The 16,711-nt window shown below is 42.5% G+C and overlaps 1 protein-coding gene across 1 annotated transcript in view; it reads right to left on the bottom strand.

Annotated features, from left to right (window-relative positions):
• Window positions 1-3,736, bottom strand: part of LOC142142957 (solute carrier family 22 member 2-like) — an 85,104-nt gene extending 81,368 nt beyond the window's left edge. The window contains exon 1 of the mRNA XM_075200707.1: window positions 3,304-3,736. Coding sequence (XP_075056808.1) covers window positions 3,304-3,720 — 417 coding nt within the window. The 5' untranslated portion in view covers window positions 3,721-3,736. The remainder of the gene's footprint in view (window positions 1-3,303) is intronic.
• Window positions 3,737-16,711: the final 12,975 nt, after the last annotated feature.

The following is a 16,711-nucleotide window of genomic DNA, read 5'->3' as shown; positions in this document are numbered from 1 at the left end:
CAAGTGTCATCCTGACAAAGTGTATGTTGTCTTATTGTAAATGAACAATTAAAGCACTACTTTGAGCAAAAATTTGTTCATATGTGAATTACCTAAGGGTGCCCGTGCCACAAGTCGTGTCAGAAGCGGAATCTCAAAGGAGAGCCAAAGCACAGCTCTTCACCCAGCTTCCAGATGCAATGGTGGTGAGTGAAATGTATTGAATGCCACCATCACACACCAAACTATTAAAGCTGTCAGTTGCAGTGGGGATATTGCTGTATTGCAGAGAAAGCAAATATTTTGTCTGTGGAGAGACAGATAGGAGCAATATAACTGTGAACTGTTCAGTCTGAGCTGTCTTCCAGCACTGTTCAGCCCAAGCTGTCTCCCAAGCACTGTTCAGCCCGAGCTGTCTCCTAGTGCTGCCTGGTTAGAGATGCTTGATAGCTACCACTAGTCGAAAGTCCAGCTGTATGGGTGCCTTGCCAAAGGTATTTCAAGTGCGGAGAGCTTGGACACTATAAAATCAAGTGCACTAAACCCTAAACACCCAAGGATGGTTCACTTGCCCAAACTGCGCCAATCTTTTTTAAATTGCTGTTCCAGGTGTTTCGCAATCAGTGGACCAGCTTAAACAAACGAGACTGAACGAGTTAACAACAAGGTTGACAGGCAGTCCTGGAGTTTGGAAGTAAACTTACACTGGTCTCCAGCTCTGTCTTGGCTGGATTCAAGGTCCTGCGGTTGCACAGATTTAAGGTGCACTGCTCACATGGGGTACCAAGAGCTTAAAAAGGACTCTATTGAAAACTAGACATAAAGGCCAAACCGTGAAGGTAGTGGCTGCCATAGCTCCTAAGCTGCTATATCAATTTATCCTGGGGTGAGATTTTCCACTCTTTAAAGAGGTCCTTTATGAGCATGTTGACAACTGAATCAATGGTCAGAAGCCCGGTCTTAAAGGACCTGCCTAAGAAGTCCCAGTGTCTTGACCTTGATATTTGGATACTGCCAACCCAGAATGCTACAGTGGGGATCACGGCAGGACTGCCACAAAAGCGCTACTGTTCACAAAAGTTTAGACCGTCGGAATCAGTGTTGGCTGGTGATGACGCGGATGTGTTCGTAAAGGTATAGAGTGGTCTGACTATCCTGAACTGTTGCGTGTACCAAACTTTGCACGTGACCAGAGAGAAGAAGTGACTTTTTAAAACATGTCTTTAATTTGACTAATAATGTTGGAAGTATTGCAAGATCTGTCAACTTAGCAGACTGTATGCCATCATATGTGGTCAACAAAAATGTATTGTTTGAAGTTGTTCCTATGAAGGGGGGGAAGGTAGAACAATTGGTAGTTCCATATCCCCTTAGTGCTAGAAGCTGCACAAACTTAGGTGGATGGCAGACATTAAGGGGAAGGTAAAATGAGGGAACAATTTCTAAGCAGGTTTTACTGACCCAGAGTCTATATAGTCGTACAAAGGTTATGGTGGGCTTGTCCTGGATGCCAGAAAACCTATCCCACTGCCACAGTACAGCCAAAGTTAAAAAGGGCTCATAAGCATCCTTTTATAAAAATTAGGGGCTATGAGTGGAGAGAGAGGACTGGATGTTTCAGAACAGGGTTCCCAGGTGATGTGAAGATAAGGTCCCTAATAGTGCACTAGTAGGCGTGATTGTAAGGGCATTTAAAAAAGCAATAGACCCTTCCTTATCTGGAGCCCTAAAAAGTAAGGTGTACAAAACGATCACAGAGGATCTCTTTCACAGAGATGCGCATCTCGCGAAGTCTGTGCCACCATACTTGATGACACTAGGAGAAGGGATATGTGACAAAGCAAATAGTTTTCCACAGGCCTCTAAGAGAGGAATCAGCTATGCAGCCAACAGTCTGCAGGTAAAGGCCCCAGACCGGGTTACAGGTATAGCAGTGCACCTAGGTTCAGAGATATACAGGTGTAATACATGTGTGACAAATTAAAAGTCTAAAATGTGATTTAACCTACATGCTTTAAAAAGTGTCTTTTCCACAACCACAGTAGAGCTGACAGGGTGTGTCTGTAGTGAAGAGGAATTACAGAGCACCTGAGGAGACTTCCTATTAAAGGCAAGGTGGGAGTCCATCAAGTTAAGGCTGTGTAAGGAGTCTCAAGTATAAAAACCCGTTGTGTGCTACTATATATGGCAACCAACGCCAGCTATTGGCCAGTAACCAGAGAGATAAACTGGGACTAGCCAGAGTTAGGTTGCCTGGTATGCTGTCTAACTGTGAAGGAACAATTAAAGCACTGTTTTGAGCATGAAGTTGTTCGTGCGTGAATCACTGAAGGGTGCCCATGCCACTATAATATATATATATATATATATATATATATATATATATATATATATATATATATATATATATATAATGCAATTATCACTATCAATTTTTTTGTTAGTTGAAATTTGTATGTTAATATTTACTGCGGATAAGCAAGTGAAATGGAAAAAATTACTTGTTTATTGGAAGATTTTACAACAAAACTTTTTGCTTTGAAAGAATCATAAAAACCTCCAGTTTTCTTCTAATCTAAATGTAAATTGATGGGGCTTCCTGCTATACTTGTTGTTTTCTACTCAGAGCTAGAAATAAAGAAATGGTTTCTAAGCTGCCATAAAATTACCGGGTGATGCAGTAAAGAACAATTGTTTAACAAACACAAACTGCTTCATTCAATTAATCTATTTTTCAAACTAAATAAATTGGTAATGTTGTATGTAGAGCTACTTAGACTGTTGGAAATTTTCAGGTTCGGCCAGTTTCATGGATGATTTATACCCATTTGATCAAATTTGTCACATCAGAAATTGCAATCAAATGAAATTTTAACTACTTCTTTCCCGTTATGCTGGGAACGCGTCCATTTATAGAAGTATTGTCGCATATGTTAAGTGTAGATGCCGGTAAGCGAAAATTACGGCCACTTAAAGAACAGTTAAACATAATACTAAATTAATAATAACTAATAATAACAAAGACATTGTTCTGAGAAATGAAAACATGATTAGCAGATGATAACATTGTTATTCTCCATTATAGCTGTTGACTGTGACACATTTAAAGGAGTGGTAATTTTTTTTATCATTCATTTATGCAGTAACACAAACATTTTGAGGAATTATGGTTGCATAAATTCTGCTCAGCTCTATTTTTTTAATAATACAGCCAATTGTATGATGCACTTTTTTTTTTTATAACAATTTTTGTATATGTCTTAGATCATTCAAAATAAATGTGCACAAATTTCATCATCCAATGAACAAATAACAAAATCTTACCTCGGTCACTATGGATGATCCTGTAGTATTAAAAATCCAACCATCTGTACAGCTAGTAACGGGTAAGCTGTTGTTGCTAGATGTTGTGATATTCCTTAATGGATCTGTGCAACTGAGAGATGTACTATTCCAGTCTATATCATACTGGAGACACTGACTCATGTACAAGGCATCTGTGGAATCATCCAGTTGAGGAACAGTGTAGTTAATTTCATTCTCAACACTCCATCCACAGTTACTCATCAAAACCTCAATTGCTGAATTATTGCACCTGAAGTCAGGAACAAATCCTAGAAAAACAATTCCCACATATATTGGGCTGTATACAGCAGAAATCAGGCACATAATAAAAAACAACTGCTTCTGAAACAAACCAAATTGTCCAATGTCCTCCAGAATGTCATCAAAAGATGTCATTTTCAGAATATATCACAGGATATCTATGTTTAATGGTGAGTTCAGACTTGTGCAGAGTATATTGATAAAATAACTGCTTGTAAAAAAGTAATTATAGTCCTCCAAAATGTTTTCAAGAAGTGTTCATTTTAGGGAAAATTATCTGTTTTTGATGGTGAGATTAGCCTTTTTGCACAGTGAACTTTGTATTACATGCTAAACCAGTTTAACTAGCTATAAGATTCTTGGCCAAGTTAGTGAATTTGTTTTTATAAGTCACTAAATGGAATTAAACTAAAATAGCTGAATATATCATTAAAAAATAAGAAATCTTCTGTAAATCTACACAGGCAAATTGATTTTTAAAAGGAATGTATAAATAATGTAACCGATTGTAACAGGATTGCGCAGCGTGGTGCTGTGTAAAAAGAGGCTTTTCGCAGTGTCTTCTGAATGGGTCAAGCCAATCATACAGATATAATCTGTTTCTGTGGCTTCAGCGTTGAAGGTCCAAATCTGTAAACACTTTGCCAACACATGTAGGTCAAAAATGTCCAAATTGGCATACTAAATGTATAAATGAGGGCCAGCTTTTCACACAGGAATTCTGCTGTGCAGAGAAAAATAGAATCTCCACCCACAATCACAGCTTTATGTCAAATATCTTCAGTTCTGAAAAGCTGTCTAAATTTTGCATATACGTTAGTTATCCAAATCTTGTTGGTTAGCATTTTATTATAAGGTAGCTTGTAGTTTAGGTTTAGTTAAGGTCTTTTAATTTCCCCCAAAGCCAATTTGATGTATGTGATATATGGTGTAATAAGTGACTAAATGTACCCGAATAATCCTCCATTTAGCACATTGTCTAAACATTTTTTCACAATTGCTGTGTTGTTCTTGACTGTTTACATTTATGTATATATTATTTTGCTGTGACTTCTTATACTAGTTAGTGAGCATTTGAACTACCTTGTAACACATTTAGTAGCTATTACACTACACACTTTTTTATTTCTATTTTGTTTAAAGTCCACATTGCTAGTGAAATTCTCCCTCTAGCATTTCTCAAGTAAGAAAGTTGTAATTGATCTGAGATAATAAATTGGTTTTTCTCCCAAAAAAGAAAACTTTATATGCAAAAGAAATTGTACATTATTTTCAAATCTCACAATTGAGATTAAACATGGTTTAGTTATTACCTTAGGCTTTTCTGTTCATGTACAGTACCCACTAAAAGAGTAACAGAAGATTAAAATATAAAGCTTACAGAAAACGTGAACACTCCTTTTCCAGTCTAGGTTTCAAGATGTTCTTGTACATACTTTACATTTTAGCTAAATTATGTTTGGCAAGTTTCACAGAATCCTTGAAGTACTGTAAATTGCGAAGTGGGGCCTCCATGGCTTAGACTTGTTTTTCCAGCTGTCAAAGTTGAATAATTGGATGAAATAAACTATATTGATTGATATTGTTATGACGCAATCGCACGATAAATAACGCACACATACACTTACACATTCACTTGCAAATAGTACACCTTAAAATAGTTCCAACACACAGTTGTTTATAATCAAATGTAATAGAGTTTACAGTTAAATATAATAATGTTAATAGCACTTTAAAAGTATCTAAGGCTCAGGATTTAGGAAATGTATCATGTTTAGTGTCATTTTGATCTGCACATTACCATCTCTCATCCTATAATTTTGGCTTTGCGATCGCTTCCTGCAATCAATAGTTGTGGAAGATAAAAGATTGAATGATTAAAATGGCATTGTGTTTTAAATTGTTTAGACTGGTTTGGGTCAGTTTCCTTGATGTTTTCAGCTGTTGGGGGAAGGTGATCACCTCTTACCAGAGAAATCCTTTGAACTGACCTATGACCTGCATTACACTGGACTGTCCTGAATCCTGAACCAATGGAAACATGCCATGACATCATCAGTAGTTTTTTTTCTATACTGAAACTGGATACTATCAAGCTGTTTTATCAGCCAAAGCTCTCTCTCTCTCTCTGAACCTGGCTACATGTGAGCATGGCTGTGTTCCATGGACCTCGGTGAAGCTCTATAAGGAAAATGTAATGTATTCAGTGTTTTATACTTTCCTGCTTTATTTTAAACATCTTTAATGTGTAACAATGGCTTGCTGTAAAATCCTGCTATATTTTGCAATTAAATACGTTGTGCGTTGGAACCACACAAATCGCATTGGACAATGCTTTATTGGTAAGCGATAAAATTGCTTTAATACAGCACATCCCATAGATGCTCGATCAGATTGAGGTCTGGGGAATTTGGATGCCAAGTCAATACCTTGAACTCTTTGTCATGTTCCTAAAAACCATTCCTGAACAATTTTTGCAGTGTGGCAGGGTGCATTATCCTACTGAAAGAGTTCACTGCCATCAGGGAATAACGTTGCCATGAAGAGGTGTAATAGGTCTTCAACAATGTTTAGGTAGGTGGTACGTGTCAAAGTAACATCCACATGAATGCCAGGACACAAGGTTTCCCAGCATCACACTACCTCTGCAGGCCTACTTTCTTCCCATAGTGCACCCTGGTTTCATCCTGGTGTAAAAGAAAACGTGATTCATCAGACCAAGCCACCTTCTTCCATTGCTTCATGATCCATATGTGGAGCTCACGTGTTCCTGCCGAGTTCCTTCAAAAACTGTGTGCAAGTGTACCTAGAAGAATTGATGGCAAAGGGTGGTCACACCAAATATTTTTTTTATTTAGATTTTTCTTCTGTTCATTCACTTTGCATTTTGTTAAATGTTAAATATAAACTATTTTGAAAGCATTCTTACTATGCAGCATTTTTTCCACAGCGGCCTAAAACTTTTGCACAGTATTGTGTATATATATAACACAATGTTTAAAATATCAACCGCTGCCTCTGAGGCACATGGCTTGTTATCATGTGTTTAATGTAGCCTGACCCTATGACCTCTTCATATTATATTCTTGTGTGTGTATACTGCAATCTACTGGCAAAAGACATAATTGTTTTGTTTATTTTAATTTATTCATGAGGTGTAAAAGAAACAGTCAGAGCTATTATATAGCACTTAACGACTGGGAGCTAAAGTCTTTGTGACAGGATGGACTGCCTATGTCACCCTGTCTGTTGTTGCTGGGAACCAGCTGGACTTACTTTGCCACCGTTCCCTTTCGTTATTTTGAATATGCCCCTCCTGCCGCAGAGGGAGGGGCCTGCTGCCACCACTGAGCTCCTTCTATGGCGCTCAGAACCACGTTCCTTCTGGGTCACTGACGCTGCTAGCGCGTCCCCTTGCTGGTGTACCTGGACTGGTGACCTCTTACTATGGATCAGGGACGGATCCCCCCTGGCCTATCACACTGACCAGGGCTGCAGGTAGCAGGCAGGGCGATGGTACTGGGAATGCTTGGGTCCAAACCGCAGACACAGCCGGAGAACGGATTAGATTTTAGGGTCTAATCTGTAGATCACAGGAAACAGCAATATTGAAGATGTTTTCAAGTAGGGGTGTGCACCGGGCACTTTTAGTGTTTTTGGTTTTAGGTTCTGATTAGCTTGAGGTTTTGGGTTCTGATTTGTTTTGCCAAAACACCTGACGAAAGGTTTTGGTTCTGATTTAGGGTTTTGGGTTCTGATTTATTTTTAAGAAAGCATAAAAAGCGCTAAAATACATTATTTTGTTTTTTTTACGCTATTATTAACCTCAATAACATTCAATAACAATCATTTCCACTAATTTCCAGTCTATTCTGAACACCTGACACCTCACAATATTCTTTTTAGTCCAAAACGTTGCACCGCGGTAGCTTTCTGGACTGCGTAGTGGAGTGGCCCCGGTACCCAATTTGGTACCGGGGCCACAATACCTCCTCCAACTGGTCTCAATTCCACTGCACATATGGCTGCTCCTCCATCCTCTGCAGCATATTGAGGGTGGAGTTCTAGCGTGTCAATACCTCTTGTTTTCGATCATGACAGTGCATTTTAATTATTTTTGGATTTGTCCCCAACACTGAATGTAGGTTAATATCTGATACGCATCTATATGGACTGCGTAGTGGAGTGGCCCCGGTACCCAATTTGGTAGCGGGGACACAATATATCACCCTCAACAGGTCTGAATTCCACTGCACATATGGCTGCTCCTCCATCCTCTGCAGCATATAGAGGGTGGAGTTCTAGCGTGTCAATACCTCTTGTTTTCGATCATGACAGTGCATTTTAATTATTTTTGGATTTGCCCCCAACACTGAATGTAGTTAAATATCTGATACGCATCTATCTGGACTGCGTAGTGGAGTGGCCCCGGTACCCAATTTGGTATTAATAGAATCTGCAGTTACTCCTTTTTGGAACTATAAAAACAAAGAATGTAGTAATAGAAATGGCAGTTCCTCTTTTTTGGAACTTAACAAGAATTATATAATTTTGTTTATTCAGAAATGATGAGTCTCTCTATTAGAGTGTAATGCCCCTTAAAACTCCTTTAAATAAAATAGTATGTATTCTAGGAGACCCTGTTTATATATTTAACTTGGTTCTGCAAAAATATGCATGATGATCACTGGACAGAGATCTGTAATAGAGCAGCGATTAAAGTGGCCTGATTAAAGTCCAGTGGTGCTTTTGTCCTGTGCTCTGTCCTGCTGAGTCCAGTGGTGCTTTTGTCCTGTGCTCTGTCCTACTGAGTCCAGTGGTGCTTTGGCCAGTGTCTGTCCTGCTGAGTCCAGTGGTGCTTTAGTCCTGTGCTTTGTTGTGCTAAGTCCATACAAATTTTATAATTACTAAAATCTCTTAAAAATTACTAAAAAAAATGTATTTTAAAAATTATACAAAATTAATAAAAAAATAAATATTTAAAGAATAGGTACTGCAATCTATATTACATTTACTACGTTCATGTTACCCCCCTTGCCACCCCCACCCTTAGGAGTGCTAGGGGTGTCTTGTCCCCACAATATTTGTTGTCAGACTGTAAGTCATATGTGTACCAGGTTTGGTGAAAATTGTTCCAGACATTCCAGAGTTATGGTCGTTTTGGATGATTTTTAGGTGTTACCCCCCCTCGCCACCCCCACCCCGTAATGAATTTCAATTTTAAATTTTTTTAATTGCCTCCGTCATGTTTTAATGCACTCGTATGCAAAATTTCATGATCTTCGCTTGAAAAATGTGGATTTGTATAGAGAGACAGACAGAAGGACAAAATGGACAAATTTTCTCTTTTATATATTAGATTTACTACGTTCATTCTTTAAGCAGTTCCAGAGAATAAGTACTGCAATCTATATTACATTTACTACATTCATTCTTTAAGCAGTTCCAGAGAATAGGTACTGCAATCTATATAACATTTAATACGTTCAATTTTTAAGCAGTTCCAGATAATAGGTACTGCAATCTATATTACATTTAATACGTTGATTTTTTAAGCAGTTCCAGAATATAGGTACTGCAATCTATATTACATTTAATACGTTAAATTTTTAAGCAGTTCCAGAGAATAGGTACTGCAATCTATATTACATTTAATACGTTCAATTTTTAAGCAGTTCCAGAGAATAGGTACTACAATCTATAATACATTTACTACGTTCATTCTTTAAGCAGTTCCAGAGAATAGGTACTGCAATCTATATTACATTTACTACGTTCATTCTTTAAGCAGTTCCAGAGAATAGGTACTGCAATCCATATTACATTTACTACGTTGATTTTTTATTTTTTTTTATAAACGTTTTATTTTTGCAAGGTCATGAGAACAGCATAGGACAAATGACAAAGTGCATACTGATAGCATAAGTATACAGGAGGAAACCATATCAGCCATCAGCATGAAACATAAGAGGATACTAAGTCAACCAGTCTAACAATTTTAGTAATGACAGATGACCTAAGGTTTTATAGAAATAGGAAGAAAGAGAGAGAATACATAGAGGAGAAAAGGAGAGAGAAATGAAAGAGAAGAGGAGAGAAGGGAAGGAGTGAGTGACTAGATCCATTGTTAGTTGGAAAAAGATCCAAGAAGAAGAATGAGGTTTTAAAGCGGAGTTAAATAAAGGGTGGGCATGCCTGGAAGAAGGATAACCATGGGTCCCAAACCCTGGAGAAGGCTCCGGAGGAGTTTCGGATAATACTGGTCATGTATTCCATCCGTTCAATCTGCCAAATTCTGTTGATTATGGACTGCATGGAAGGAGGGGATTGCGAACGCCAGTCTGCCGCTATTTGGCAGGTAGCTGCGGAAACAATATGTCTAATCAATTTGTTCTCATGTCGGGATGCCGAGGGAGCCCCCATAGGGAGAAGAAAATTTTTTGGCTCCAGGGGAATATCCACCAGGAGAATTGAATTAATCAGGCCTCCAGAAGCCTGTCAATTTTGGGCACGACCACCATATGTGGAGAAATGTGCCTTCATGGGAGCACCCTCGCCAGCACCGATCAGATGAATCAGGATGGATTTTGCAAAGACGCGAGGGCACATAGTACCACCGATAAAGCATCTTATAAACATTCTCTTTAATTCGTACGCAGATGGAACTAGAGGCGGCGTTCTCCTAAATTTCAGACCATTCCTCTTCCAGTAGCTCTTCTCCAAGGTCCCGTTCCCAGGTTAGTTCATGGGGGGTCTAAGAGAAGAAGAAGGGGAAGCAAGTTCGTGGTAAAGCATTGATATCAGACCTTTGGTTGAAGATTGGCGTAGACAGAGGGCTTCGAAGGTGGAGAGAGGTCGGGCTAGCAGGCGATCTTTAGCAACACTATGGAAATGGCGAAGTTGCAAGAACTGATAAAAGTGCTTTGAGGGAATGTGGATCTGTGATTGAATTTCAGAAAACTGAGGAAAAGTTACTGAGGTGGATAAATGATTGCGGTAGATGACTCCCCGCGAATACCATGGCTGGAATGAGTTATGATGTAGTCCGGGAGGAAATTCCGGAGAGTTGAATAGCGGAACAACCGGAGAGGGATGGGGAGATAAGGCGAATTTTTGGGATGATGAGTCCCAGATGGATAATGTGTGTGAGACTATTGGGTGAGATAACAGACGTTTGGGGCGACGAGGCCTCGGGACCCATAGGAGAGAGGATAAGGAAAGCAGTCCCAGACCCTCTGCCTCAATTTTAGACCAAACTCTGGCTTCCGTCCGACCAGACCATAGGACACACTGAGCAAGTTGGGCGGAGAGGAAGTATCTTTGATAATCAGGAATCCATAGACCTCCCCCCCACGGGGACCTCTGAAGAACCTTAAGTCGGACCCGGGGTCGTCTGCCCGACCAGACAAATCTGGAGACATGGAATTGTAGGAATTTAAAAACATATGGCGGTATGCGGATGGGGAGAGTCTGAAAGAAGTAGAGCAGCCTAGGGAGGATATTCATTTTGACGGCATTAATGCGTCCAAGCCAGGAGATATAGAGCTGTGACCACGATGTAAGGTCTATTTTGATTTGATCGAGTAGGTGAGGGAAATTGGCTTGAAATAGATGTCGATAGTGCTTTGTGATGGAAACACCCAAGTATTTAATTTTGCGGCGACCCCAGTGAAAAGGGAAGGAGCGTTCTAATAATAACTTGTCTGTAGTTGATATATTAAAGTCTAGAACCTCCGTCTTATCTGGATTGATCTTGTAGCCCGAGAAATAGCCATAGAGATCTAGTTCCTCTAGGAGGGGGGGTACCGAAGTTTTGGGATTAGTGATAGTGAGCAGAACATCGTCTGCATATAGGGCAATCTTATGGGTAGAGGGGCCCACCTGTATGCCAGATATCTCATGATTGTTACGAATTCTGGCGGGCAATGGCTCGATGACTAGAGCAAATATCAGTGGGGAGAGGGGGCATCCTTGACGAGTGCCGTTCGTGATCAAAAAGGGCATCGAGGTCAGACCATTAGCGGAAACAGTAGCTGACGGAGATCGGTAGAGGGCCAAAATACCTGTCAGGAATTTGTCTGTGAATCCCACTGCTCGAAGCACACCCTCCATAAATGACCAGGAGATGCGATCGAACGCCTTTTCGGCATGACAAGAGAGGATAGATTATCATTGTTTATCATGTGGATTAGATCAATAATCCTTCTGCTATTATCGGGGGCTTGGCGCCCTGGAATAAAGCCCACCTGGTCAGGATGGATGAGGGCTGGAAGGAGTGGATTCAACCTAGAGGCCAAGATTTTTGCAAATAATTTTAGGTCAACATTTAGTAACGAGATGGGCCTGTAACTAGCGCAGAGAGAGGGGTCTTTTCCCGGTTTGGGAATTACAATTATATTAGCCCTGGTGGTGGCGGAGTCGAAGGGAGCCCCCCCTAGCACTTCATTGAAAAATTTTGTCAGGTGAGGACCGAGAACCGAGGCAAACTTTTTATAGTACTGGGGGGTGAGGCCGTCCAGGGCGGGAGCTGAGGAGGATTTCAGGGACTTAACTGCTGCCAATACCTCCGATAGAGTAATGTCTTCATTCAAGACAGATTGTTGTGTGGTAGTAATTTTAGGGATGGGTGTAGATAAAAGGTAATCGGACAGGGTGGGAGGCTGGGGGTCCCGACGAGGGGAGGGAGCATCGAGGTTATAGAGGGAAGAATAGAAGTCCCTGAATTCTCTAACTATCCCTGTTGGGTCATAAGTTACATCTCCAGAAGGAGACTGTCGAATTTTATCAATATGTTGCAAGGCTATTTTTTTCCGGAGCTTTCTAGCTAATAAGGAATCAGCTTTATCCGCCTTATCATAATACCGTTGTTGGAGCTTCTGCATCGTGACAGCTGCTCTACGGGAGAGGAGGGTATTTAGTTGGCCCTTCATTGACGCAATCTTGGGAAGTAGGGTCGGGTCGTGGTGAGTTTGATGCTGAGTAAGGAGTGAAGCTAACCCACTTTCCAGGGATAAGATTTCCTCAGCTGCTTTCTTTCTAGCTGCAGCTGATTGACTAATTAATTGGCCTCGGATGGTAGCCTTGTGAGCCTCCCAAACAATTCCGGGGGCAACATCAGGGGTTGAATTTTCCTGAAAGTAATTAGTAATGGAGGTCTTAATGTCTAGGCAGATAGATCTATTAAGTAAAAGTGCGTCGTCTAGGCGCCATCTACTGCGCTGGGGGGGGCGGTTTGAGGAGATCTAGTACGAGGGAAACACCAGAATGGTCTGTCCAAGAGAGGGGGGGTAATGTCAGCCCGCGTCACATGATGAGTGAGTGAGTGTGAGATGTGTAACATATCTATGCGCATGTATAGTTGATGTGGGGCTGAGAAGTGAGTATAATCCTTGGCGTCTGAGTTACATAGTCTCCAGGAGTCATATAAATGATGGTGTATAAGGAGTGTGGACAAGGTGGCGGATTCAGAGGAGGAGGAAATACCCCGCCGAGGAGAGAAGGGGGGAGACCTATCGAGAGCCGGGTCGAGAGTAACGTTAAAGTCACCTCCCATGATAACATGGCCCTGCGCCAACCGCTCAATTTGCTTAAAGAGCTTTGTAAAGAAAGGCTTTTGCCTCTGATTCGGGGCATAAACTGAGACCAGAGTGACGGGAGTAGACCGGAGAGTGCCGCTCACCAAAAGAAACGGCCTTCTGGGTCAGCATGGGTCTTGGAGTGAAGAAAGGGGACTTTACTATGGATTAAAACAGCAACGCCCCATTTCTTGCAGTCTGCAGAGGCAAAGAAGGTCTGGGAAAATTGCTTACCCTGGAGCCGAGTATGGACACCTGTGAGATGAGTCTCCTGAAGAAGAACAATGTCTGCGTTTTCTCTCCTACAGGCACCCAAGAGAATCGTACATTTATGAGGAGAGTTGAGGCCATTCACGTTGACGGAAAAAATCTTCAAAGCCATGGCAGTCGCGAGGAGCCAAAGTCTGGAAATAGGTCTAAACAGTTAGATAGGGAACAAAACCTGTTAGTTTGTGGGTGGAACAGAAGTTTGAAGAGCCAATTAGAGAGTGGATCAAAGTCACAAGAAGAAGAGAAAAGAGATAGAAAAAGAAGAAGCCCAATTGGGCGAAAACCCTGAGTAAAAGGAATCCTAAGCGGATTCAAAGACATTATTATAAGCTAGAGCGCAGTAAAATTAACAATGTCAAAGGGTGCACGGGGGGGTGGTCCTTAGGCTCGCACGGCATCGACAGCCGCCAGAGCCTCGGGAGACCCACAAATAGAGTACATTAATTGAAAAATTCAAAATCAAACCATGGAACGGTGTGCAAGGTAAATAAAACTTGTACAGTAAATATTTATAACAGTTTAAGGAAGAAAAAAAAAAGGGGGGGGGGGTAGGGAAGTGGAGGGGGGAGGGAAGGGAGGGTAGGAAAGAGGGGAGAGGGAGGAGGAAGGGACACGGGAAAGGCAAGCTGCTCCCTCTTCCAACAGCAGGGAAAAGGCCACATTACAAACAGCCATAATATTACATAATGAAAAGAAGCATGAGGGGTCTGGAGGCCAGCAATAGAACTATTGGTAGAAACAAGAAAAAGAGCAACCACCAAAACAAAAAGCAATAAAACATATTATGTAAACTACTTGAGAGTGTAGGGTAGTAACCGCTAAAAACTGACGATGAAAGTCCCCCTAAAAACAAGGGAGAGTTAAAACAGGAAGAAAACAAAAACAGACACAGATAGGACCATTAGTGCAACAATAAACAAATCAGAGAGGATCTGCATCCCGCGGACGTCGTCTCGAAGACCGGGACCAATCAGGCTGAGGAAGCGCCGGGCGCTGGGTCTGGGAAGGAGTAGCCTGAGGGGCTGACGGCTCGGGAAGAATGCCCAGCTTATCCAAGAGGCTCTGACCCTGTTCCAGCGATTTGACAAAGTGGGAGGAGTTGTCAGCAAATACTTGAAGCTGGAAAGGGAAGCACCAGCGGTAGCGGAGGTTGTGTTGTCGAAGAATCCTAGTGACTGGCTGAAGATCCCTCTGCTTTTGTATCGTGGAAGGAGCCAAGTCCTGGAATAGCTGGATGTCCATGTCCCGAAATGTAATTACTGGTTGGTCCCTGGTAGCGGAAAGAATACGATCTTTGGTCCGGAAATAATGTAGACGGACAATGATATCCCGAGAAGGTTGGCTGTTTGGGGGTTTGGCTCTCAGGGCACGGTGAGCCCGATCCAAAAGACAGTCAGTCTCAGAGATGTCCGGGAGGAGGTGAAGAAAGAGGGCCATGAGGAAAGCTTGAAGGTCTGCGTTACCGATTTCCTCAGGCACATTTCTGATGCGGACATTATTACGGCAAGATCGGTTCTCAGAATCCTCTTGCTTCTCTTTCAAGATTTCAACTTCGTCACGGAGGCGGGAGAGTTCCTTATCAGTTGCAGAGTTGGATCGGCAAATGTCGTCAGTTTTTGATTCTAGGGCGTCTGTCCTGTTTCCCAGCGCGTTCAACTCTGTTCTGAGCTCGCTGACCACTTTTGTCATTTCCTGATAGAAAGTAGTTTTCACCCCCTCCAAGAGACTGGTCATTACCGCTTGAATCTGAGGGTCAAGTTCAACTTCAGACGATGAAGATCCCGACGCCCCCTGGCGATCAGCTTGTGGAGAGGGGGGCTTCGCTTTTGATCCAAAGAAATTTGCAGAGGTTCCTGCTGTCACTTTCTTTGGTTTGGAAGCCATGGTGCCCTCAGGCGAGCCGATCTGGCCGTTGGATGGGATAACAAGGCCAAGGTCAGGTAAAGAGAGGGAGAGGGAAAGGAGGGTGCACACCGAACTCGGTTCAGTTGAGAGGGGTCCTACCCGGGATCGGGCAGCATAGTAAAGTTCACATACTAGCCGTGGGTGTAATGATGTACAGACGAATCAAGGCACTTGAAAGGCTGGTTTCGAATAATAATCAACCGGTCATGGGCAATAATAATGGTAGAGAGCGTTTTGCTCGTATGGGGTTTGACTCCAAGAGGGCACTCAGAGGATACGACTGGTCACCGCATCCGTCAGGATTAGATCTCACAAGGACAGTCAATATATTTGGGTGCACGTAGAAACTGTAGTCTCCAATGGGGGAGGTTGATTTTATGTTACAGGTGTAGTGGCACAGAAACGACACAATGGGGCAGCAGTTGACCCCTCAGGCTCCGAGACCAGATGAGGGTTTACATCGGATTTCTGACTGCTGAGATGTAGCAGCAATACTTAGCACACCAGCATGTAACTGTTATTAATAATACAGTTGAAAATATATTAGGATATAAGGACGGTGTAGTTTGCTTGAACGGCCACAGGGTGGCAGTAGTTTCCCACACTGGAAGTTTGTATTCGATCTAGTCTGTGCAATCAGGTTGTTGACTCACAGCTCACTGCACGGAACAGCCAGAATTTCACGCAGGAGGGAGTCCCAGCCCAGTCAAGACGGGGATCTACTGAAGGGAGCCAGCAGTGAAACGTCGGGCGGTTCTGCCGGACACCGACTGACAAATCAGGTGAGTTGTTGCTGGTGGTGACCGTGTCTTAAGCGCTGCTGTCAGTGAGCTGCCTGAATGTCCCCCTGGTGTCAGCGCTAGCACAGGGCTGCTGGTGAGGGTCTCAGTTGCATCTCAGCTGCGGGGGTAAGAGCGGGAGAGGGGGGGGTGGTGGTGGTGGTGCCGCTCACGGAGGGCCCTCGGTCAGTGAGTGGGGGATAAGAGCACTTAGCGGGCACTACTGTACTCCAGCCCCAGCTGGTGTATCAAAGGGGAAACATTGCTGGCACTGTGTGTGTGTTCCGTGGGCCGTTACAGCCGCACCGCCATTGCGAGCTGCAGGGTCAATGAGAGTTGCGCGGTTTGCGCCAAAAGCAGCGGTGAGTTAAGTGCGGGCAGCGGGACTAGTGTGGTGTCCCGATAAAGGTGTCGGGCAGAAGCCCTTGGTGTCCCAAGACCGGATGAGCGGCTTTTGGTCAGATTAGCTTTGTCAGAGACAAAATTTTAGCGCTTTCCTTCTTGTTGTGGCAGGAGACGTTAGGAAGTGTGACCGTCCATTTTGGCTGCCAGGCCACGCCCCCCCTACTACGTTGATTTTTTAAGCAGTTCCAGAGA

Source organism: Mixophyes fleayi, chromosome 3, assembly GCF_038048845.1.
Source record: "Mixophyes fleayi isolate aMixFle1 chromosome 3, aMixFle1.hap1, whole genome shotgun sequence".
NCBI lineage: Eukaryota > Metazoa > Chordata > Amphibia > Anura > Limnodynastidae > Mixophyes > Mixophyes fleayi.
The sequence above is the reverse complement of the archived record's forward strand: the minus strand, read 5'-3'. Positions and strand labels throughout refer to the sequence as shown.